Source organism: Electrophorus electricus, chromosome 10 (assembly GCF_041902795.1).
Source record: "Electrophorus electricus isolate QZ-2024a chromosome 10, ASM4190279v1, whole genome shotgun sequence".
NCBI lineage: Eukaryota > Metazoa > Chordata > Actinopteri > Gymnotiformes > Gymnotidae > Electrophorus > Electrophorus electricus.
In genome coordinates, this window is record NC_137506.1 from 29,535,692 (window position 1) to 29,560,253 (window position 24,562).

Genomic DNA, 24,562 nt, shown 5'->3' on the forward strand with positions numbered 1-24,562 from the left:
TACCTTACAATGCATGCAGATTTAATTTATTATCTTATATTTCTTAGGCATTTGCTGCAGTGTAAAATCAGCTTGAACTGTCTGAACTTCATCGATGTGTAAATATTGTTCTATTATTTCAGTTGTACAGCAACCAAGCACTAAACCGAGCAGGGAGCGTCGACTTTTATTTTGAAAGAACGTGTTTTTTGTTGACGTTCTTCTTGTATCCAGTGTCACGTCGAGCAGTGCAGAATGGCGGCTCTTTTGGAATCATTGCTTAAAAGAGAAGTTGAGTTATACCGGGCCTTGGCGTGGCTTAGAGGACAAACTGTGAGGATTTCATAGTGTATATACAAGCTACATCTGTTATCTTATTTGCAATATAATGAAGCGGTACTGTCATCGCATAGCAGGGGGAAAGCTGTCTAGTTTTTAAATAAAGCTAGTTAGATTATGTTACAAGCAAGTAGGTTATCTAGGTTAGCGAGTAGATAGGTAGCTAGCTACATAGCAAATATTATATATGTTATATATATATGAGATGAATATTATATTATGAGACAGACCTTTAGAGGAGCAAAAACAGTACCTGAATTGAACTACCAGTTTTGGGGATTCGTGAATATTTCTGTAAGGCTAGCTGTAGCTTAGCGCTCTTGGCGCTGCTTAAAGTTGTTTAACATAGCTTAGCTAGCTGACTTAGTGGTAACGTAGCTAGATAGCTATACTATCGTTTTCTATTTACGTCGTAAATTTGACTTGTTACGCTTTTGTAATCTAGATAGTTATAATTCTGTAATTCCATGTGAATTTTTTGGGTGGGGTTCAATTCCAGCTCTGGACCTCTACAGCTCAGCACAGTTTAGTTTTCCCTGCTCTAGTTCACCTGACTCAACACAAGGGCTTTGTAACTAGCCGAGTACCTTAATTGCGTGTGCTCACGTATAAGACAGTACTGTGCAAAGCAGTGGAGCCCCTTGTCCAAGATTGAAAGTCACTGGATCCAAAAAAGTATGGCATGTGTTTTGTGCAAACTCAGTTTTCTTTTGTGTTATGACAGGAATGCACAGGCAATGATCAAGATCTGCTGCTAAAAGTTAGGAAGCAAGAGTTTGTGCCTTTCCTTCTGAATTTCTTGAGGGACCAGAGCAGCAGAACTTTGTCCCATGGCGCCACCACTCCTGCCAAGACACCCAGCAGCATCAGGTCTTCAGGGGCCCAGGGCTCCTCTACTGAGCGCCGGGCAAACAGGTCATCCGCGGGGCACGGGTCACGCAGCGCTAGCCGAGTCCAGCTTTTCTCATCAGATCCTTCCACACCCCGGCCAGACAACTCAAGCGAACGGAACAGCTCGACGGTCAGCAATCAGGACCTCGGCATCAGTCCGATGTTCGCCTCCGGATGGAGCCCTGCCCCGAGGCACACGCCCTCAGAGCGGCGTCTCACCCAGCGTCACCGTCTTGCTGACTTTATGATTTCACCCCCAGAGAGCCAGCCAAGTCCCACCACGCAGCAGCATCGAGGCCGCCGGAGGAGCGGGCCCCACGGGCCGACCTCGGCAAGCCGGCAGGCCGGAGCTCGTAGCGGGCACTTGGACGAGGGGGGTCGGTGGGATGGCGCAGGAAGAAAGGGCAGAGGTGGAGGGAGGATTAGTGAGCCAGTGTCACCACCCACACAAGTAGAGCTGAACTTCAACAGCTTGGAGGACTTCCCTCCAGTCGGGGCATCCCATGTTTCACCTCTGTGAGTCATCTGAAAATTAATTCATTCTCTGAAAATGAAAATATTCTTTAAAAAAAAAAAAAACTCCCCACTTTTTTTTTTTTTCAATTTTGAGATTGAGGTATGTTTTGGTATATTTGTGAAGTACAAGTACTGAGACATTACAAGTATTGTATTACAACTTTATGGCAAGCTTTTTTTTCAGTGTTGGTTCAATCATCTCCCCCCCCCCAGTGCAACTAAACCGTCTCGTCGAATCAACCCGACACCGGTCAGCGCAGAGCGCCCCAACTCTAAACCTAAGAGCTGCTTCACCTCCACTCCTCTCAGCCAGCCCTGCAGTCCTCCCTCTATCCCAGAGGTCCTGGGTGGGAGTCCAGCTGGGAGTTCCCTCTGTCTGCAACAGGAGAGGGAACTGCTGAAGAAAGAAAGGTATATGGAAGACATTTATAGCCGTTTCTCTTCCCTTTCCTCGGAACCTCAATTGATTGTCTCTCTTACTGCCGTCTGTCCTGTTTTTCAGGTCTAAGCTTGCACAGCAGTGCAGCTCCCCATTGAAGCCTCCCGTGGGTGTTTGTACCCCCACCAAACCAGCGGTTAGCCCTGGGGCTAAGGTCACTCCTGAAGCCCAGGCACCCTGCCCTGACCCCTCCAAAGTGACCCATGCACAAGAGCTTAACCTTTTAGCTGAGGTGTACTGTGCTTGCATTTCAGGTGAGCTGCCACCAGGTGGTGCAGTTGATCAAAAAGGTGATATAGATTTGAGTTTTAACAGATGTTTTTTTGCAGGTTTGTCATTTTGATTATGCTTATTTTGCATGATAGAGAACCTGGTGCCATGTGTGTTCCTGGAGCTGTTCTTTGTGCTGCAGCTGCTCACCACAAGGAGCACATCACCCACAGAAGAGTGTCCCACTGTGGGTGGGGGAAACACAGGTTGGTGTACCAGGGCGTACATCTGCCACTTATTACTTACAGTTGGCTCACAGTCTTCTCTTGGCTGTGTCCTTTTACAGACCTTCTGGAGAAAGCATATCTGCGAGATGTCCACAGCTGTGTATACTTTGCGGTTCGTGTTTTGGAGAATCAGTTTGCGTGAGTGTGCCTATCCCTTCCTCACTGCCAGTCCCCTGTTCTCTGTGTCCTGATTGGCCCAGTGACTCTGTCTCTCTACCCCCCCCCCCCCCCCCCCCCCATGTCTGCCAGGCTGCTCTCGCACCTGGACCGATGCACGCTGCGCCTCCTGGTGGAGAACGAGAGGGTGGGCACTTTCTCCCCAGCCCTGCGAGATCGCCTAGTACAAGCTCAGGACACCAGCACAGCCAAGGTTTGCGATTCGTTAATGGTTTAACGTTGTTATTTTTGTTCTAATGACCTTTTCCTAAAGCGTTTAAAAGTATAAGGAATGGTGCTTTGGTCTTTGTCTCCTAGGTGCTCCCCGATGCCCACACCTTCATTCATTCAGTGCCGTTCCAGCCATCCACTGACAACCGTGCCAACTTTAGCAGTGACAAGGCTTTCCACATCTTTAAAAAGCAGAGGTAGAGTGCACCAGAGACTCAGACAATATCCTGTGAAGGGGCGAAACATAGTGCTGCATGTTGACCATGTGCTATGCTGTACCTGTATTCTGTTACAGAGATATATTTTACGAGCTCCTGAGAGAGTGGGAGGACTGTCATAAGGAGCCTGGCTGGGAGTTTGAGGCGGCTCTGGGCCACAGAGTCAGGTGTGAGTGGCTGGGGTTTACTAACATGTCAGTAGGACCACCATAAGTATGCTGTAAAAAAAAAATAAAAAAATCTCTTAAATGATTTCCAGTATGAAATCGTTACTTATGCCCCGTGCTACATCCGTCTCGTGTAATTTACATCCTGCAGGGCGATGGTCAGTCAGCTGACTGTGGCAGGAAACCACTGTCACTTTGCCAGGCTCTTCCAAAAGCAGCTGGTGCAGGTGAGTCTCGAGGGCCTTCCCTCCCACTTGCTCCCTTCCTTTTTTGGTCCTGCCGTAGGCCGACATGCACTCCCCGTGCTGCTCGCTCTAGATGTGCAAGGGCCCCAGGGCGCCGGGCTCTCCTGGAGATGCCCCGGACGCGGACCTGCTGGGCGTGGTGGGGGCCGACGGTCTGGGGCGCCTGCAGAGGCTGCAGGAGCGTCTGAGCCAACCACAGGCCCCGAGCGGACCCTGCCCGCCGCCCTCTTTCCCCGGACCCCAGGAGTTCTTTAAAGACTTCCTGCAGACAGCCAGCTGGTGAGGTTACATGCAGTCATGCATTTAGTTCACATCCTTTGTCCAGAAGCGCGTGTGATTCCGCCGAATCCAGCATTTACTTTTCAGGCTCAGAGTTCAGTTCTGGTTTGATGACACAGTGTCACGTTCTTATCTCCGACCCAGCTGTCAGTTGAACCAGCACCTGAAGGACGGCTTGTGTCAGCAATTGCTGCAGCTGAATGAGGTGTCTATCCTGGGCACAGAGGCCACCTCAGCCGTGGGCGCGGAGGAGGCAGGCGGGGACATGGACCAGCAGGTTGGAACCGCATGACTTGTTGAAGCTGAATAGTGAAACTACGTGTCTGTATACATGTATGTGTGGATTTACAGGGCTTTTTCTTTGTCTTGCCCTCAAACCCCTGTGGGTGGTCATATCTTTATTCTCACATTTGGGCCTTCTACCAGAAGCCTGGGAGTTTCAGGGTACGGTGCAATATTTGTGCTGTTCCTAGGATTACGGCGTTCTGAACTGAGGTTAGTTTGGGCATTGCTGGGATCTGTTGGAGCTGCTCCAACCTGCTCCAACCTTGGCGCTCCCTTTCCATATTTTCTCTTTGTTCTTTCAGTCCGTGGTATTTTTCCAGTTACTTATATCCCTTCTTTTGGATATTTCCATCACTTGGGACTGCCACTTCTATCACCACCGCTGTTTTCTGCATGTTGTCCACTGCCACGATGTCTGGTTGGTTTCACCACTCCTTGTTTATCTTTGTCTAGATCTGGAGTGTAATGCCTTGTTTGTTCACCTCCACTCTCTGTAGTTACTTCCATATGGACTTGAGTGTTCCTGTATATGATCCCTGTCACTTGGTTGCCACTCTCAGTGTGTGCTATCCCTGCCACCATTTTGCATCCTGCTACTAGGGGCTAGATTGTCTCGGAGGCTCCATCGTACCATCTGCATCTTGGGTCTTCTCTAGTGTGACACACCCCTGCTTCAGTCGACGTAGTGCCTAGTCTCGTGCTGCCATGATTAGTGCCTTTGTACTGTCCTTCACTCCTGCCTTTTCCAGCCATTGGTAGTCTTGTCTGCCAGTCACCTCCACTGACTGGCGGTGGTACATTCCATACAAGGGCTTAACCTGCCACGACACCTCCTTTGCTCCCATGGTCACCATGTCCCCCATCTGTTTGAGGCACTCCATCAGCTCATCCTCAGGGGCCGTTGCTTGGATTTATTCATGGATGTTCAGCGTTTCATGCTGATCAGTGGATCTGACAATTTGTAGACCGCTTCCATCCTCCTTCTGGCTGGTGTACAGCCTTTGGAGGTTGGATCTTGGATGGCATGCCCCATACATTATGAGGAGTTTTCTGGTCTTGATGTCGGCAGCTTCCAGTTCTTCTCTTGATCATCTTGTTGTGCCTGCTAGGTATCTGATGACTGACAGGGCATACATGCTTATGGCTTTGATCTTATAGAAGTTGTTGTTGTTGTTGTTGTTGTTGTTGTTAATAATAATATTACTGTTATTGAATAGGAACAACTGCCATTTTCACCCCTTTCTTTCTTTGCAGGATGAGAAGCAGCGATTCTCCTCGGTACTCCTCGTGGCTCGACTGCTTGCTAAGTTCTTGGGCTTCATCTCCTTCATGCCTTACCAGACATCTGAGGCTCCATCCAAAGAGATCCAGGAGGCCGCCATCGCTCTCCGCAGCAAGGTACACTCCAGATCACGAAAGAACAAAGCCTGTTCACTGACTGACTTGTTTTATGAGGTTCATTCATCTTGCGAGACTGTTTGCCAGAAGGTGCATGCGTGGAAGGGCGGAGGTTGAACACTTGGCGTGTGTTTCAGAGTGCTCCAGTGTTGGACGTTTGTGCGGTGCTGAGGAGCTGTGTGCGCAGGAGGCGCACTGTGCTGACTGTTCCCTGGCTGGTGGAGTTCCTCTCCATGCTGGACCACACCGGCCCATCTCTGCCCTGCTACAGGACGGCCCTGTGCCTGCTGCTGCAGCTCTACAGGTTCATCAAAGCACAAAACTCAAAATGAATCCTGAACCCTGCGTTTGCAGATGTCCTAACCGTGTGCGTTTGTGTGTCCCAGGCAGCTGAGGCTGGGTAAAGGGGGAGAGCAATTTTACATGAATCATCTTCTTCTGATGGCAGTGCTGGGCTGGCTTTTTCAGGTCAAACACACTGCACTGATGTGGCTTGAAGAACAGCAGCTTTCCACATCAGGACTAAATCATTCCCTCCCATCCCCTAACTCTGTCACACTCTCTCTTACTCTCTCCTTCTGCCTTGCTCCTTCTCACTCTCAGATCCCAGTCTTCCCTGAGGACCTCTTCTTTAGCGTGGACCTAAGAGATGAACTGGAGGATTTGGAGAGTCATACTAGCAGTCAAGGACTAGTGAGTAAATGCCTGTGTTTCACTAACCACATGTTCCTTCATTACCATAAAGTCTACTTGATATTTTCAACGAAGTCTTAATATGCAGTGAAGTTCAGTGACAGGAGTGTGAGAGAAGCACCATTATATGTAGAAGTAGTGGAAGTATTGGGTACTAAATGAAGCCTCACAAAGGTTTTTGTACTGTTAGCATGCTTGTTTTTTACATTGGTTGAAGAACCATATTAGTAATGTGAAACTTGCAAAAGACAAAAATTATTTGATTCATTTATTTTAAATGTCATGTGTTTGTTTCTCAGGACAATCTGCCCTTGTTGGACCAGCAACTGCTCTATACCTGCTGCCCGTATTTAGGTGAGAGGAGATGTTCAGTATTGACTGTGGATCTGATGAGCAGTTCAGTACTGGCTGAAAATATTGTTTATATATTTAACTGTTGTTGCAAACTTGTTCAACTTTGGTTTGCTAGGAGAATTTCGCAAGCTGTTGGCTGCCTTCGTGTCAGGGAGCGCATCCAAAGCAGGAGGCCTGATCCGCAAGATCACGCCCACATCTGCGGAGCTCCCGGGGCCCTCCACCACTCGCTCCCAGCAGAAACTGCATGTAATACTACCAGCCCCGCAGTGTTGAGGTGCTTTATACTGGGGTGGCAGGTGCTTAGCTGAGTGCTAAACACAAGGTGCTGGAGTGCGGTGGAGCAGCAGGATCCTGGTTTAGTGCTTGGGTGGAACACGACTGTTTCTGATTTTGGAAAACATTCTTGCATCCACATTTAACATCTAAAAACAAACTCATCCAGTTTTGCTAAGGAAAAAAATGACAGATGGGATTTAAGCATCATACCATCTGAATGCAGCCTTTGTCTTTTTGTGTAGCTGGATCTGGAGCAGGCTTTCTTTCATAACCAGCCTCCTTCGCTTAGGCGTACTGTGGAATTCGTGGCAGAGAGAGTCGGCTCCAACTGTGTCAAACACATCAAGTCAGTCTTACTTGGCACTTTCATATTGTCCATTTTGTACGTGAGTGTATGTTGGAGCTCGCTGTCGTCTTTCTCTCTGTGTAATGTGTATACGTGTGTGTGTGTGTGTGTGTGTGTGTGTGTGTGTGCGCGCGTGCATCAGGGCCACACTGGTATCTGAGCTGGTACGTGGCGGAGAGAATGCTCTCCGGGACGGTTTGGCCTCCGAGGGCGCTTGTGCGGCCAAGCTGAATGACTCTCTCTGTGCGCAGCTCTGTGACGCAGGCATGCAGGCTCTGGAGAGAGCCACCAGGTCATTAGCCCAGTCACCTCGACACTGCTCAATTACATATGTGCGGATGGCAAGCTGTTTGATTTTTCTGTAGATATTTGTCTTGAAGTGTGTGTGTGTGTGTGTGTTTATGCGCGCGCACTGCTCCAGGTTTTGCGGTGAGAATGCTCCTAGAGCGGTCAGTGTTCTTCTGCCTGAAGAGACCTCACATGCTGTGAGTAGTCTTTTACAGTTCCCATTCTGACTAGTTGCAGCAATCAACCAAGACTTCATAAGTAGAGTTGATGTCTGCTGCAGGTCCTGACAACAGCCGAGAGCATCACCACACGCTTGGCCACAGAGAAAGCCTGCAACTGGCTCTCCTCCAATATCACAAGTAACCAAGCCCTTGGATTGGCTGGAGCAATTTTGCCAGTACATTCCTTGCTGACACTGCATGAATGAATTCTGTGTGAATGCGCTTCTTCCCAGCTCTGATAAAGAGAGAGTGGAAAAGCAGTTTTGAGCGGATCACGAGGAGTGTGCCGTGCCCTGCCAGCGCAGACTCTGCAGACTCGGACAGAGCTAGCAGTCGGCAGACACTGGGAAGTTCATCAAGGCAGGATGCGGGGTCCGCATGCCCCCCAGATTGCACCCACAAAGCTCCACTGGCATCAGATGTCATCATTGAGATAAAGGTACAGGCAGGAAATGCAAATAAATAAATAGTTAATGCACCTCATGGGGCTGCTGTACTAGGGGTTATATTTGAATAAGTGAAATGCTTCAGTACTCAAAAGTATATTTAAATATACATTTAAATGAGCATTTTTATCAAATATTCTTTTAAACAAAGTGCCATGCAAAACTAAACCCGATTCCATTGGTTTTGCTGTAAAACTCTTGTTTATCTGTAATTAAGAATGGCTAACAATAGGAATGATGACTAAACTACTGTTGAAAGGTTTTGAGCAGTACTTGTTTTCAATGTCTTTATGGGAAATTTCAGCATAGTAAATGAATGAGCTTTGGCCTGAAGATAACAGTATTGATCCAGAGAGGAATTGCTGTTTTAGAGCAGCATCCTAGAAATAAAATCACTAAAGTGAATAGAAACAGCAGTTACAGGAGCGAGATGTGTCTATATACATATGAGGTATTCACATGAGCAGCATCAGCCGGTGTTCCACTAATACACGTATGGGATGGTGGACTCGGGAGATTATTTCTAAGAGCAGCTGCAATCACAGTACTCAGTCTAAAGTGCAAAGTTGAAAGTGAAGGTGTAGCTCAGCACAGTGCAGAGAGCAGGAGACCAGAACGGAGACTTGTTATATAATCTTATCACAGTGGGGAGGAAAGATCTCGCACATTCTTTGCCACAGTGCAGCTATATCAGTCTGCCATTAAATGTGCTTTTCTGTTGTTCAGCCATTCTATGCAGGGGATGCGATGTTGTCTTTAATGGTCTGTTGCTCTGCTACTGCCTCCAAAGTGACTCCTACAACAGAGCCAGCCTTGCTTATCAGTTTATTGATACTGCGGCCCCAGCACATAACATAGAAAATGGCACTTGTAACAACAGACCCAAAGGACCTCAGTCTCCTTGGAAAGTTCAGGTGACTCTGACCTTTCTTGAGCACTGCTCAGGTGTTAGAACTCCAGTCTAAGTTGTTGTCTAAGGGCACACCGAGGTACTTTTAGGTACCAACCACCTCAACATTCATTCTGTCAATGGTGACTGATGATACAGGAGGTTTGGACTTCCTAAAGTTGACCACCATCTACATTCTCCAAATGTTAATTTGCAGCTGGTTCAGTTTGCACCAGTCTAAAGTCTATTACCAGTTTCTTGTATTCACCCTCCTGTCTTCCTGGTACACCCCACGATGGCTGTGTCATCTGAGAATTTCTGCAGATGGCATGAGTTGGAGTCTGAGTCTGAGGTGTGCAGACTGAACAGGAACAGTGCTAATACAGTCCCCTGAGAAGCTCCAGTGCTCCGCATGACCATGCAGCCTGGGGACAAACTGGGGACGACCAGTCTGTTATCCATGAGGTGATGGATTCATCCATCTGCATCAGCTGATGCTTGGCTGCATGGTGTTGAATGCACTGGAGAAATCAAAAAACATGATCCTCACAGTACTGCCTGTTGTGTCCAGATGGGAGTACACTTTGTCTAGCAGGTAGATGAACGTGTCGTCCACTCCAGTGTCCTCCTCATACGCAGACTGCAGAGCAACAGGCTGACAGTCATTTAGCGCAACTGTTTGCTTCTTCTTGGGGACAGGAAGCACACAACATATTTTCCAACTGACTGGGACTATTTTTCTTGGCTGCAGCTCAGGTTAAAAATGTTCTAAAGAATTCTGCACAGCTGCTGGATGCCATCCGGTCCTGCAGCTTTCTCCTGTTTTGAGTTTCTTCAGCTTTTCACCTGTTCGGCAGTGAATGCAGGTGTGGTGCTGTTGGACTCGTCCTGAGTGGGTGGGTGGAGAGGATTGTTCACTGCAGGTGAGGTGTGAACCTCCTTAATCCCTGCTTCGAGCTACGTTTGCAAACCTCCTCATATCATCCCTGTTCCCTGTCCAGAAGGCTTTTTTCTTCTGATTCAGGGGAGATTTTAAGTTGCTCATAACCCATGGCTTGTTCCTGGGAAAGCATCGGATGGTCTTTGGGGGTACAACAGAGTCCACACAGAAGTTGATGTGATGCATATTATGCCCTTTGATGTCCTGATCGTGATGTTCACAGAGAACATCCCTGCAGTGATTTCATGGCCTCAGGTGACCACGTCCTCACTGTCCTGGTGATTGGTGGCTGTCTTTGAACCAGGGGTTTGTACAGAGTAGTAAGGTGTACAAGATTGTGGTCAGATCGGCCCAGTGGTGGGAGAGTTGTGGAGTTGTTTTGGTCTTTTTAAACTTTTTTTTTTTTTGAAACAATAGCATACAACAGGTCCAGTGTTCTGCAGTATCTGGTTCCACACTTTACAAACGGCGTGAACATAGGCAGACACGTAATTATCCAGGGAATGATGTTTGCCGTGTTTCAGGAGGTGCTGAGCATTGCGACAGGGCCTAGGTCTGAAGAGGAGGTTTTCACGGCTCAGCACATCTGTTCCATTCTAAATAAAGTGGCACAAACACTGAGCTGCAGAAAGGTACAGTCACTTCTCTCTCGCGCACACACTCACTTTCTATGCATGTGCACCCCCTGTCTATTTCTTTCTCTCTGATGTTTGAGACAAAACATTTACTTCATCATTTACTCCTTCCTGTTGGTCTGTTTGCAGTTCATGTCTTCAGTGGCTGAGCAGATGCTGTTGCGCTGTACTGTGCTGCTGGCCTGCAAACTAGGTGATCACCTGTGGAACTGAGCTGTGAGCAGCTCTGTAATAAACTGAGCGAAAGCAAGTAGTCCTGGGTAATATTGAGCATGTTTGTGTGTTTGTGCAGTATCTGGAGACCTTCCCTTAGTGTCACCGGCAGAGATTGTGAGGTCTCTGTTGGATGAGTTTGTCCTCCTCTGGGCTCATACTCCTTCTGGCCCTATACCTTTCCACATCCTCCTGAGTGAAGCTACCATCACTGCTATTCTCAATGCCAGTGAATTGCAGGTGACCGCAAACTGACCACAGTTGACCTCACTTTACCCCTCTGACAGTGGGTCTGGATTTATAGAAGCTCGGACATTTCTACATCCGATACATTTACATCTAATATACATCCTATACATACGGTTACTGGTCATGTAGAACAGGTTGAATAACTCTTTCTTCATCTGTCTTTTCAGAGGCGTCACTACCTGCTCTTGGTTAAATTGCTCATAGAGAAACATCTTCTGAAAGAGGAAGAAATAGGCTCTCAGTGGGCAAAGATGTCAGAGTTATCCTGGCCAGTGGTAATGGTCTCATACATACATACAGTAAATCAAACCAGCATTGTGTTTACTCCATGTTCAGGGTTGCATCAGGATATCGGAGAAACCATCTCTTTTCTCCCTGTTTTACTGTAGGAATCCATTGAGAGGTTTCAGAAGCTCTCTTTGGCGTCTCCTTTACCAGTGCCTTCAGTACAACGTGGCGATATCCTGCAGGTCTCACAGTGACCAGCAGAGGTCGCCACCAACACTACGAGACGTGAAACACTCGCATGCGGAAAAGCGAAGGAGCAAGACCAACTGAAGCTGTTGTGTGTTTTAAAAAGGTTTTAAGCACTCGATTTATGATGTGGAGAGTATGCGAAACTCCAGAAGCACTTAGTAGTTGTCTGTCAAAAGTGAGTAGGGTACATTGTTTAACATGCCCTCACTGAGTGAAGCCTTAAATGCCCCTAGCCTCCCATGTGGTGCATAACCTCAGTGCTTCACACGTGGTTTCACAGTACAATGTACTTTCGTCTCTGGTTTTGAGCAGCTCGGTTATATAGGATAGAGGCTTAGCTATTACTTCAGTGCAGTAAAACTTTTGCTTCTGAAGTTCCATCTATATACCCGTTTAGATCCCCCGCGCCCTCCCTAGAAATAACTTTACCGAAATTAGGAAGTAAAGTTGACGATTCTGAAAATAGGTTTTAAAAGGAAGCGTTTGTCATTTGTATTGAACACCTCTGGACCCCATCAGCTCCACCTTAAAGTGGAAGTGCAGGGATACAACACATCCAGACGTTGCTCCTGCTGGGTTTCCACGCTAGGTTTTATAGCTTATAGATTGGAATTTCTTACTGTTGCAAATATCAGAAAGCTCTGTAGATGCAAAAGGCCTCTTCTGACATTACTTTGCAGCATTGCACCCTACTTATTTATTTTGTTAGTGATTGCGCTTTAACCACAAAAATAATTACTAATCGCTGCTAGTTAGCTGCATCTCTGTGTGTATGTTCGAGGGGGCTTTTGTTGCTCTGAATGCTTTTGGATGCATTTTTAAAGGACTTGGTTCATGTTGGACAATTATAATGGCTGGTTTTAAACTGCAACATTAATGTCAAACGTATTGAATATAATAAATTTATGTACATGGCTCAAGTTGTGTGTTGAAAGAATGCCTGCAATTTTGAAAACAGCCTGGGATTTTGCAATCGCCAAGTTGGTGCTCTTAGATGAGGGAAAACGCCTCCAGCGTTTCAAACTTATTTATTTATTTAACTATTTAATTATTTAAGTTTTCCCCCCTCCTACTCTCCTCCTCCACTCGAGACGACAGGAAGTCTCTAGCTCAGTTGTGTGCGCTTGGATGAATGGCATGACTTTTTGCCATCGCTTGCGCCCGGTTCGTCGGGATAATACTCTTATTAGTTTGGATGTGATCGTGCTACATGGACTCCAACCTTACACTGAAATCCAGCGATTCCCCCCGTCCTGGTTTAACTGAATGGCAAACGTAAAAGTCGCGATTCGAGTTCGTCCTCCGAACTCAAGGTAAGAAGGAACTAATGTTGTTACGTTGTGTATTATATGGACCAGTGAGGTGTTTTTATATTTTATTGACAAACGTAATTCTTGTAATTTGTTTGTAGTGTTGCTATGTGTGGGAATTGGACTTCTCGACTCGTTCCCTGCCAGCTGACGGAGCTAGTTAATCTGCTCTGGTTAAAGCTGTACAACTACAAACAAAAACTGTTGACACTTTTCTGTAAGGTGTGCAGATGTGAGACTGGGTGTGGACTAAATGAGGCAGAATATTATCTTGTACAGTAATCTTCATTCCCTACGAACTTTGTGGGTTTGCGTTCCGGCTTTCTTAGGGTTAAAGATAACAAGCATTAACTGTTCTCTAAGCAAATGTCTAATTTCTTAGGAGCAATCTACAGGCTGCGCCAACAATTTATGGAAAACACGTGTTTTCCTTCAGCTCCTTAACAGCACCATAAAAGCCAGACTTGGGGTTGCCAAATATTGCTCTTGTAGTAGAACTTTCCTCCCCACCCACGAGCATGAGCCAAATTACAGCAGTATGTTGCGTTCAGATGGACTAGAGTCTTAAGGGAAGGTGGTGTGAGTAGAGGATGTATGGAAAATCCTAACATGTAAGGCACCACATGCTGCTACTGCCCCGGCCTTTGTCTCTGGCTTGACTGTCCGGCTTTTAAATAGCCTCGCAAAGTGTGTATAACAAAGGATGATCTCATAGCTTACTGTTCCTGCCATGCCAATAAAGATATCTTTGTTATGAGCGTGGGTTTATACCAGTTTGCAGAAGACGGCGGACAGCACGACACCCCCCTTCCCCCCCAATCCTGCATTGGTTGACGTAAAACAATCAATTCATGTTTCTCCTGTTGCCACATTCCCGTACACACCGACTATAAATGTGGAGATAAAAAACATCATAGCAAGTGTACAATGATCCAGACCCTTAATGCGTGCGCACTTTCAAAACAAGTTTCCCCACATCACCCTGTCTGAGATGCACGGGCTGGCTGCTGAGGTTTTTGGGCAGGGCCTGAATCTGGGCCTGGCGGGGAGAGAGAGAGAGCCTCAGCTGGGGAGGGTGAAATGGGTCCTCACCACATGAGATGCCTGGCAAACCTTAGGCATTGGACAATTATCGAATGCCTCCAGGTTCGCACAACTCGGCGCTGGCCGCAGATTTCGCTCCCTTGCATCATTTTCAGAGGTTCGAGCAGCTGGGGTGCAGGCACAGCTGTCCTCACTCTTCTGTCTCTTGCTGAGACACACATGCACTGCTTTTTCGCAGCTGTCTCTTTGGCTGATCTGTTGCCGTTCCTGTTTGACCTACTTTGGGAGAGAGAGGAATCCCAGAGCAGCAGTCTCTCACTGTTTTGCTTTCCATTTCAGTCTGCATCACACAAACTAAATAGGGATTTATTGCCCTTTTTAGTAGAACGTATTAAGTAAAGTATTTTTTTTTAAAGTATTTAAGTCAAAAGTATTCAATTTAAACTGTTTAAGTATAGTACTTTATGATCAACTTTGTCTTAGTTTTGGGTTCAAGAAAACTGTTCAGACAGTCCTTAAACTTTTGCTTCTATCTTTTAGGGAGAGAGTGGATGGAGGGAGGATAGCTGTACAGGTGGAGGACAATGTGGTGAGAATAAAAAATGTTAAGGTAAGTCAATTTGGTGGTCTGGCCCTTCACGGTATTTCTCATGCTTTAATGTCAGTTGTAGACTTCAATCATGACAGTAATAGTCTTTCGTGGATTCCATAAGTGCAATACATATACGTAATATTGATAAATATCTTGTTTTTTAATATCTACATATTTAAATAAGTTATTTACTGAATAAAAACTAAATCAAAATAATTTGTGGGCGGGGGGGATGTTGTTGTTGTTGTTGTTGTTGTTGTTGTTGTTGTTTGTGTATACAGATGTCTAGTGTTAAAAGACCTGGTTAGGCGAGGAAGGAAGACTGGAATGTCAATTTTAGTGAATCTCAGAAACAGGAAGTTTACAGTAGAGGTTGCCCACTTCCTGAATGATTGTGTTGTTTATTGAACATGCGCCGAGGCTGACCATCCAAACCCACATAACCGCTTCATTAATGCTTCTGCACATACACAGTCAAATACCAGTAAAATCATGCTAGCGAATGATTTATCTAAAGAGACTGCAAAGTAGTGTCTGTTTCTGCTGATATTTCCAATAGACTGCTCAAAATACAAATGTATGATTTCTTACTGGAGCATTAATGCGCAGTGCGTCTAGAAACGCAGTGATTTGACTAGAACAGTGGCGTTCTGGGTCATTGGCATAGATGATAATGGGTGATTATTTCATATATGCTCTATCAATACCAGCAATTAATGCTTAAATACACATGAATGAATATGAGCGCTACAAGATCCAAATAAACAGGTTTCACAGCTTCGCAACTAAAGTAAGCAGGCCTTCTTTGTAGTTTGCCTCAGGTTTGATTAATGGTTTAAAAAAAAAAAAAAAAAAAAGGAATTTGAAGCCTTGCCACAGAACAGGTCTGCTCAGCATATTATTAGCTTAATTCCTCATCATCTACGCAGTAAATATCAGAGAGACCTAAATATCTTACCGCTCACTTGATTAATAGCTTAATGAAAGGGAAGACGTCTCACATCTGGTCACCGCTGCTAGTGTGGGAAATGAAAACGAAGACTCTGGCTCGCGCTCATCCCGGGCGGACCCGTTTAGTGAATGTAGGACAACAGAGAGTGAGCGATGGGATTACAGGTATTAATGCCTAATAATTGGAAGACCTGCAGTCACAGAAAGTGACACGCACGCAAGTTGTTTGATTCAGCGTTTGACTGGGTCTGTACCCTTTTTGTGCGTTGGAGGGTAAGCCGTAAACAATGCTCGGGCCAGTGGTAGCTCAGTGGTTAAGGTACTTGACTAGTAATCAGAAGGTTGTTGGTTCAAGCCCTACCGCTCCCAAATTGCCACCGTTGGGCCCCTGAGCAAGGGGCTTAACCCTCCATTGCTCAAGTTGTACTCAGTCACAATTGTAAGTGTTTTTGGATAAAAGCATCAGCTAAATGCAACTGACTCAGGTGAAGAGAGCATAGTTCAGCATGTTGACTCTGGCTGGGATCTGTGTCTGTGTTGGGGCTCACTGCATGGATCACCACAGTCCAGAGAAACTGTCCAAACCTACTGCATATTGACCGAGTGAGAACCTAGTAGTATTCATGGCCTCATTCGAATCAGTCCAAAATCGTGAGTAGAACAGAGCCGTGCATTAGCTAAACTGAGGTCTAAATTTCCCAGTGCATTTATGAGGTTGTGGGTCAGCATAATGCGTGGAGGTCACTCGCACCAAGGGGAGCCAGGAAAGTACTGTACTGTGGCTGTAAACACCGTGTTGCCTTGGGCAGCCGGGGAGGGGGCCTCTCCACGGGCATGTTTTTGCATGCTCCCTTTCCTGCTGTTTTGGCATGCAGTGGCATCATGTCAATAAAACACACACATACACCTGGAGATGCAGCTCAGGCCTGTGTAATGGAGCTGATAAAGTGCTGAGGAGTGTGTGTGTCAGCATATTGTGCGGTCATGTGTGTTACCACTTTATGCTGACAGTAAAGGAATAATGATATCAGCAGAGTAACGTTCATGTATGGTCAAATCAGTCTTTTCTCCTATGAAGCTTTACAGTGGCTTGGAACATTTTTGCCATAAGATGATCTATTCCAAGTTTTGGCCCCCGGAGCAAAGGCCAAACAACAGATTTCATGTTTAGCTTTTTTCATTCATCAGGTCAACAATTAAAAGACTCATCATCCATCACTATTGCAGGATAAGAGTGTTCTAGCAAATACTGGCTGAATGAGAGCTCTCCTATGTGAAACAAACCTCATTTGTGTTTGGACTAGATATGAGTCCTGGCTGTTTACTTGCTCTCTTTTGTCTAACGTTTGTACAATTGCACTTTCTATATCTGGTTGTCTTTTTCTGTGTGTATCTGTCCATCTCTATCGTCTTCCGAAGCCGGACGGGCGTCTAGACGGGCGGGCGGAAGCTGCAGGCGACTGCAGGCAGAGGCTGCTGGAGTTTGCCTTCGATTACTGTTATTGGTCTGTGAACCCAGAGGCACCCAACTATGCCTCGCAAGAGGAGGTAAGCTCCACCTTAAGCCTGCTGCCACCCACCCCCGCCACGCTCGCGCGCTGCTGAGCGGCTTTAAGCTTCCCGCACTTCCTGGGTGGAGGCCAGTGCATGCCAGCCGAGCCAGTCTGGGACAACAGGGCAGCCAAAACCTCTGGACACACGCAAGCACCCTGCCAGAGCGCTTCCCTTCCGAGGACTCCAAACGCTCGCCTTTTTACAGACGCGTTTCTCGTGGTGGCTTCACCAGGCTCCCAGGGGTCTTGGATGCTTGCAGCGCTCTGTAGTTTGATTTGAACTTGCACTGCCTCTGATCTGATGATCAGATCTGCGCGCGTTTCCCTTAGGCTTTCCCCTTCAGACGACCCTTTGTGCGCTGTGCCTGAGTCAGAACTCTCTTTGCCCAGACACAACGGATGGCAGCAGGCATCCAGTTCAGATAGTGCCTTCTCTCTCTGTCGTTCGCTTCTGCCAAGTCGGGGCTTCCAGCGGATGCCTGCATCTCCCGTCCCCATTGCGAGCCGCGGCCTCGGCCAGTGAGAGAGAGCAACTGCTTTGTGGGGCTCCGTGGGAGGGAGGAAGATTCGACGCACTAAATCTGGACATTCCCAAGATATGCCCCATAATCCACTCAAACACAAAAGACAACGGGATCTACGCACAGTGCCGGAGAATAAAAACCAGACTGAATCGTAATCTGTTTAGCGACTTCATGTCTGCGATTGTGCAATGTTGAGAAAAGCTAATTGCTTTCAGCTTCGGCTCCTGACGTTTGTCCTGAATTCCGACCTGCTGGGCTGTGCTGGGGGTCTGTTTAGGAGCTGGAGCTGGTCTCTAGCAGCAGGCAGGCCCTTGGAAAGGTCCGTGGATATTTGGTTCTGGAACGAGAGGGGGAAGAGAAGGATGGGCAGAGGGGGTGGGGCTGGTACTAGGCCTCGGAGTAATGGAAGCCAGCTGTCGTGCCGGCGTTAGCTGAGGGATCCAATGACGCGCCTCACTGTGCTGTCTTTAAGTCCCTCGTTTGGCAGCTTGAAATTGACGATTTCAGTGTGAATATCGACATGTTGGCAGATGTTTGAGCGTCACGCGGATTTGCCAGTGGGGAAGGGCCATGTCGGAGTCAGGCTGAGAAACGGAGCTGAGGGTGGAGCGCTCGGTGGGTGTAGTGGAGAGGCAGGGGCTGGGGTCCGCCGGAGGCCCCCCCCTTACGTCTCTAGCCAAAAGTCCAGCTGTTTCAGGGACAGATATTTCACGCTCAGGCTGCGCCGTGTGGACGTCATTCGGTGAAGAGCCGGCACACAATGCTGGTTTTCTTTTCCAAATGAAGTCAGCTCTTGTGTTTTTTTTGTTTTTTTTTCCTTGTGTCTTTCTCTTCTTCTCCTCCCTCACTTCCTTTGGATTCAGTGTGAAGTCTGATTATTCTCCTGATATTTCTTGTCTGTATGGCATGCTGCACTTAAAAGAATAGCCACTCTGTGTGCATATTGCATGCTAGTGGGAGGTTTTTCAAACAAGTGCTGTCGTCACCCCGGCTGCTCTGGTCTGCGTTTTTGCAGGCTGACGTTTCAATTTGTGGCAGTCTCTCAACAACTGACATGATTCCTAAGACCAAACGCAAATCAGATCGCAGATAGTCCTGCTAGAACTACAGGGAGCATGGACGGTGCTTTAGTTGCTTTTAGTGACCCATTTTGTAGCCTAGCAGTTTTAGCTGCAGCTCCACAGGCTGCGTGGGTCCCGTGGCGTGGAACACGCTGTGGCAGGGTTTCTCCATGGAGCCTTAATCTCCCAGCAGGCCGTGGAAGTCTTTTTCGCTCGCTGGAGCTGCTGCAGGCGGTCCACCGCGTTCCCAGCTGTGGAGGAGGAGGACAGTCTTCCTTGGCCTTTCTCTCCATCGCCCCTCCCCCCTTCGCCCAGGGACTGCAGTGGAGACCAGGCTGACCGGAGACCCCAGAATACCCATTCTTCTCCCTTTCCATGCAACCATGCATATCTGACCTACAAAATTCTGTGACCGTTTGACTTATGAGAGGCAAGTTGAATTCCTGCCAGTGAACTCTTTCCAGTGTCTTGCTCCCATGCGCGCGCACACATGCAGGCACACACACGCGTGCACACACACACACACACACACACACACACACACGCACGCACCCCAGCTTTATTGGTGTATTGCCTGTGTTCCTGTTTTCCTGGTTCACACGAAGGAGTAAGCATGAGTTCAGACTCGGCTCATCCTTAAAAGTTAAAGTATCACTTAAAACTTGCAGCGGTGTGATCTGAAAGGATACCAAAGGTTTAGTGGCCCACCTACAATCCCAGGTCAACTGGTCAATTCTACATCTCCACAATAGTCGTATCGGGTTGACACCTGTCCTCCTGGTTTCATGTAGTTACTTGTAGGCTTGATCTTTAGTAGTGCATAGTAGTCAATTGTTCTATACAGCCTTCCAGTTTTGACGTGACCTGATACGATTGGTAAGAAAGGATGGACATGTTCGTTATCGCAGATATTACATGAACTTTCTCCTCCAGCACATTTTTGGGCCAGTTTCACAGAGGCAGCTTTAACCTAGAAAAAAATGCGTTCTAATGTTGATTTGCCTTTGCCATGGCAGTTTAATCCAAGAAAATGCTTCATCAGTGTCTGGCAAACCAGCCTTGTTGTTGTGCTCTAGAGTGACACCATAAAAGACAGACAGAGAGAGAGAGAAAAGTCTGTCCGTCTTCACTACTACGAGAGTAGGCTGTGGTTGGGGACTGGTGGTTGCCTTGGACATGCTTCAGTAAGTTTTCCTGGAGGGATCCAGGAGTTTCCCCGGGCCTGGTCTCCTCCCTGCAGCCCACGGCGCATCGTGATTACAGGTCTTTCTCCGCTGCGGACCCGGTCCACACCTCCAGCGGTTGTTTACTGAGAGATTACCATCTCGCTTGCTTTCTTCCACTGTCTCCCTTTTGCGCTTGCTCATGTGCTCCCATCGTACCCATATGATCCCGTTCAGCCTGAGCTTCAGTCTTCGTACTGCTTTACCGATGCACAACTGCAGCGTGTCTGATGTTTTTTCCCTATCTTGCCATCTGGCCTTGAGTTCTGTGTTTTGACCCACTTTTGGACTCGCCCTTCCCTGACCGACTCCCCCTCATTCAGAGTCTGTTCTCTTTTGTCACTGGTTTAAAGCCTTTAGCTCTCTACTTCCCTTCCAAAATGACGACTGTTTTCTGCTTTACTCTCGCACTGGAGCCCAGTTTGCATTTGGCTTTCTTCTGTTTAGGGTGAGAAAAATGAGGGAACAAAAAATCTAAGCTGTTTGTCTGTGCCATTTGTTTTCAGATGGATTTCCTTGCATGTTCCAATGTGCCTGCACTCTCTCTCTCTCACACACACACACACACACACACATACACCCCAGATCTGAGGAACATGGACTTCCTGTTGATGGCAGTGTTAAGTAATTCTGGGCTTGTTTTCAGATGCTGGGCTGCCCCCAGGTTGGCTTTGCAGCCTCGGAACAGCCAGCCCTCCAGACTGAACACAGCACCAGTCATGTGCTTTGTTGCACTGGATCTACCTGGAGCCTGAAAACAAGGCTTGTCGCAACGATGCAGGACACGCATACAGCTAAGCAGAGTATTAAACCAGCTGTATTGAGCAATGCGTGCAGTTCTGCCATCATACTGTGAGCGCGTTTGTCTGTGGGCTGTGATGAACTGCAGAAGTTATGGGTTAGATACGGAAGACTCCCTTTCTCTTGGTGCTGTAACAGGAGAGGCCTGTGCATGAGGCGAGTGCGATTTCAGACGCACTCCTCTAATACGCCCCTGGCTGGTGGAGGGCGGAGGAGTCGGTGCAGTCTAATTAAGAGCGTGGGGGGGGCCGGGAGCTCCTTCAGTCATCGCTAATCTGCCCCTCCCCGCAGCCAGTGTGCCGGTCGGCTCTCGTACATTACGTCTACCTGCAGGCAGCCCCGGCCAGCTCCGAGGACTGGAGTTCGGTCGTGTTACAGCCAAAAGTACCAGTTTGACAATGGCTTTAGAGCACCTCTCGTTTCGCTGACTGACTGAGTGTTGCTGTGGGCGGTGATGCCAGATTTTTCAGTGTCACACACACACACACACACACACACACACATACATACATACATACATACACCTACCCACGCCTTTTGTACACAGCAGGGAAGGTAGAGGGTTGGGCAGTGGTTTGAAGGTCGACGAACTGCCCCTGCCTTTCCAAGGCCTGTTATGAGCATGTCAATGTGCTCACGTATGCTGTGCCATGCCACAGCTATCACTGTGTCACTATGATTTGGTTGGCATTTATATGTCAAGCTAAGACTTTAGTAGTGTTCAATGTCAGTACTGATCTTTAGTAGTGTCCAGAGTCAGTACTGATCTTTAGTAGTGTACAGTGTCAGTACTGATCTTTTTAGTAGTGTATAATGAATGGGTCTGAAAGTATGCCATCCCCCCCCCCCCCCCCCCCCATTTCGCTCTAACTGTGAAATATTCCTAATACACAAGTGATCTGTTCAGTCTTCTAGTGGAGGATTTGTCAGCTATATGGCAGAGGTTGTTTTTACTCCAAGGATGTTGGTTACTCAGGGCTAGTGTGTGTCCATAAATCATGTGTGTGCATGTGTTTGTTCTGTTCAGGCAGCGTGTGTAAGGGGTGCATCCTTGGCTCAGAGAGTCGCTCTGCCATCACCGTCTCTTGCCAGCCCTTCTGGGTCACTCGTGTTCTTGCTTCTCTCCATCTCTCGCTCGCTCGCTCGCTCATTTCCCCAGTACACAGCACAGGACTCTGCCGGCCCATATGCTATCCAGACCTGTAAAGCTTGTGTTTCACTGTGAGATTCAGAGATCTGGTGCAATTATTCCCACGATTTCCAAGACTGCAAGCCATTTCTACAGAGGCTCCTGGCCCTTTTTTTAAGAAACTGATTGTAGTGTTATTTGGGTTTTTTTGCATGTGTGTTTGGCTTCTCAACAATACAGCTGCGGAAGTAGCTGACTAAGTTGCATGTATGTGAGGGTCACTCTCAGCCTTCTCTGCCGTAGGTTTTCCAGGACCTGGGCGTGTCCGTGCTGGCTGGGGCAGCCGAGGGCTACAACGTCTGTCTGTTTGCGTATGGGCAGACAGGCTCAGGGAAGACCTACACCATGATGGGAACACCAGTGAGTACCCTGGTGCATTGCTGGCCTGCTAGACAGCTATTCTAAGTGTGGAAAGGAGCAGAGCATGATCACTGATCACTTCCTCTTTGTGTAGGATTCTATTGGATTGACGCCTAGGATCTGTCGAGTAGGTCTCCAGTCTAAACCGGAATATGGCTTGTTTTATAGCGCCTGTCGTAGCAGGGTTATTTTTACTGATTTTATGTGTCTGTCCTTCAGGGTCTTTTCAGATCTCATATCGACTCTCCTGATGGACAGAACTGCAGAGTTGAAATCAGGTGAGGGCTCCTCGGCCCTGTATGTGTTTGTGACTTAGGCTGTTATGTATGACACAGCGGTTTATAGACTCCACAGTCCTGTATGGGTTTGTGATTGCATCTGTTGTGTGTCAGAGTGGTTTATAGACTCTTTGCATGAACACTACTGTAATATATTTTTTTTAAAAATTTTTCCTCTCCTCCAGTTTTTCAGAGATCTATAACGAACGCGTGCGTGATCTTCTCAGAGGGACAAACCAGAAAAAGCCGCCCTCCCTGCGCGTGCGGGAGCACCCAGAAAAGGGACCCTATGTGCAGGGTGAGAGTTTACTAAGCATGGCCGTCTTAGTTCGGAGTAATTCTCTTGCTGAAACCAAGCCCAGAGGAAACCACAAACCAGAGACTTTCAGCTGAACTGTTTGCTCACCTTTTGTACTCTCTTCTAAGGCTGTTTTGCCTTTAGCTTTAGACACATGAGAGCCTCTGACGGAGGCTTGTGTATTTTGAGTTTTTTTGGTAATTGTGCATGTAGGGTTTTTATACTGAGTCACAGCTGAACTCAGTCGTTGCAGTCTCCGTCTCTGTTCATCTGTCCCCTTTCCTTTTGTCTGGCATCCAGCATCCAGTTATTGTGTGTATTAGGAGAAATCCCAGTATAGCAGAGGAAGTGATCTCACTTTCCTGTGGCTATAAGAAGCCCAGTGGAACACACACACACACACACACACACACACACACACAGCTCGCATGTCTGTTTCTAACACGCGCATTCCTCGAGACTACTAGGTTACTAGACCTTTAAATCAAACTTGGCTAAATTGCTAAATCCCTTTAGTAAAATGACTGACAATATCCAGAATACAGTGTTATTTATCTTTCTCCGTGAATCAAGGTTACGGGTGTAAGGATGGCAACACTATCCACAAGAAACAGTCAGTACGACTGACTAAGAGGGAAAGCAAGACAATAATGAGAGTATTTTCATATCTCTACCGTGTGTGTGTTTGTGTTTGCAGGTCTCTCTCAGCATGTGGTGTCAGATTACAAGCAGGCAGTAGATCTGTTGGAGGAGGGCATTGCTAACCGCATCACAGCAGCCACTCATGTTCATGATGCTAGCAGCCGATCACATGCCATCTTCAGCATCCAGTACACACAGGTCCAAAACGCACACCCATCCCCACCCCCAACACCAGCTGAGCTCCAATCAGAGCTTTCCCTTGTGACCACTAAAAAAAAAGTTACACGTGACTGCGTAGCATTTAGCTTTTCTTTCCCAGTCATTTGAAAGGTGAACAAACGGTTAATAAAAATACCTAATTTAACTTTCAAACACATCTTTCATTGTGAAGTGCTCTTAACACATTTTCTGGGATAAACTCTTTCTGTAGGCTATTCTAGAGAATAACCTCCCCTCTGAAATAGTGAGCAAGATCAACTTGGTGGATCTGGCTGGCAGGTTGGTGATTTGTTTACATCCATTATTTACATCCACAGCTAATTACTGTGTCAACCAGATCATTGTCATTTGTTGCAAATGAGACTATGCTCAGACCACCCCCTAGTGGATTTTCTTGGCTAATAGTGATCAAACTCTGTTGCCTCCTTTTTGTTACCTGTCAGCGAGAGAGCAGACCCACAGTACTGCAGAGACCGCATCACCGAAGGAGCCAACATCAACAAGTCCCTGGTCACTCTGGGCATCGTTATCTCTGCCCTCGGTATACGACATGCTGCTTTATCCTTCCACGCACTGTTTCTTTCTGTTTTTTGTTTTTTTTCTTGTTCTCCATTAACCTCTTGCCCCACCCCAGCCCAGAACTCTCAGATGTGCAGCAGCAGTCAGAGCATCAACAGTGTGCTGAGCGAGGGCGAGGGCAGCCAGTCCAGCTCGCTGTCCGGCATCGGCCGTCGCCTCTGCTTCATCCCCTACCGAGACTCCGTCCTCACCTGGCTCCTCAAGGACAGCCTGGGCGGCAACTCCAAGACCATCATGATCGCAAGTGAGTCCTCCATTGCGTCTGCGG

The 24,562-nt window shown here is 47.3% G+C and overlaps 2 protein-coding genes across 15 annotated transcripts in view; both read left to right on the forward strand.

Annotated features, from left to right (window-relative positions):
- Positions 1-171: 171 nt before the first annotated feature.
- cdan1 (codanin 1) lies at positions 172-12,590 on the forward strand. 4 transcript variants are annotated; one of them, XM_027004848.3, is made up of 28 exons: positions 172-312; positions 1,043-1,725; positions 1,939-2,136; positions 2,228-2,418; positions 2,530-2,640; positions 2,721-2,799; positions 2,911-3,031; positions 3,136-3,245; positions 3,344-3,460; positions 3,585-3,660; positions 3,752-3,957; positions 4,102-4,234; positions 5,497-5,640; positions 5,778-5,944; positions 6,027-6,108; positions 6,244-6,333; positions 6,633-6,687; positions 6,803-6,936; positions 7,209-7,312; positions 7,455-7,604; positions 7,734-7,797; positions 7,881-7,959; positions 8,055-8,260; positions 10,621-10,728; positions 10,861-10,924; positions 11,024-11,184; positions 11,361-11,468; positions 11,583-12,590. In XM_027004848.3, the coding sequence occupies exons 1-28, from the start codon at positions 235-237 to the stop codon at positions 11,673-11,675; spliced, it is 3,912 nt and encodes a 1,303-aa protein (XP_026860649.2). In that variant the 5' UTR covers positions 172-234; the 3' UTR covers positions 11,676-12,590. The 4 variants fall into 4 exon arrangements, with proteins under 4 accessions (XP_026860649.2, XP_026860651.2, XP_081578205.1 ...); XM_027004850.3 differs by having other exon boundaries at positions 3,344-3,433; XM_081722079.1 differs by having other exon boundaries at positions 6,027-6,333.
- A 138-nt stretch (positions 12,591-12,728) lies between these two features.
- Positions 12,729-24,562, forward strand: part of stard9 (StAR-related lipid transfer (START) domain containing 9) — a 28,556-nt gene continuing 16,722 nt past the window's right edge. For 5 of the 11 annotated variants that reach the window (XM_081722067.1, XM_081722069.1, XM_081722072.1 and 2 more), the window contains exons 1-9: positions 14,649-17,115; positions 22,162-22,278; positions 22,373-22,405; positions 22,498-22,556; positions 22,742-22,854; positions 23,552-23,694; positions 23,927-23,994; positions 24,159-24,256; positions 24,350-24,538. In XM_081722067.1, the coding sequence (XP_081578193.1) occupies positions 16,825-17,115; positions 22,162-22,278; positions 22,373-22,405; positions 22,498-22,556; positions 22,742-22,854; positions 23,552-23,694; positions 23,927-23,994; positions 24,159-24,256; positions 24,350-24,538 (1,111 nt within the window). In that variant the 5' untranslated portion in view covers positions 14,649-16,824. The other 6 variants (XM_081722071.1, XM_081722076.1, XM_081722077.1 and 3 more) reach the window with 6 other exon arrangements.

Bases quoted from the DNA above. Each gene is read 5' to 3' on its own strand.
- cdan1 (XM_081722079.1), top strand. From the start codon at position 235: ATGGCGGCTCTTTTGGAATCATTGCTTAAAAGAGAAGTTGAGTTATAC. The intron at 1,726-1,938 runs GTGAGTCATCTG...CCCCCCCCCCAG, and splicing joins GCATCCCATGTTTCACCTCT to TGCAACTAAACCGTCTCGTC. The intron at 3,032-3,135 runs GTTTGCGATTCG...TTTGTCTCCTAG, and splicing joins AGGACACCAGCACAGCCAAG to GTGCTCCCCGATGCCCACAC.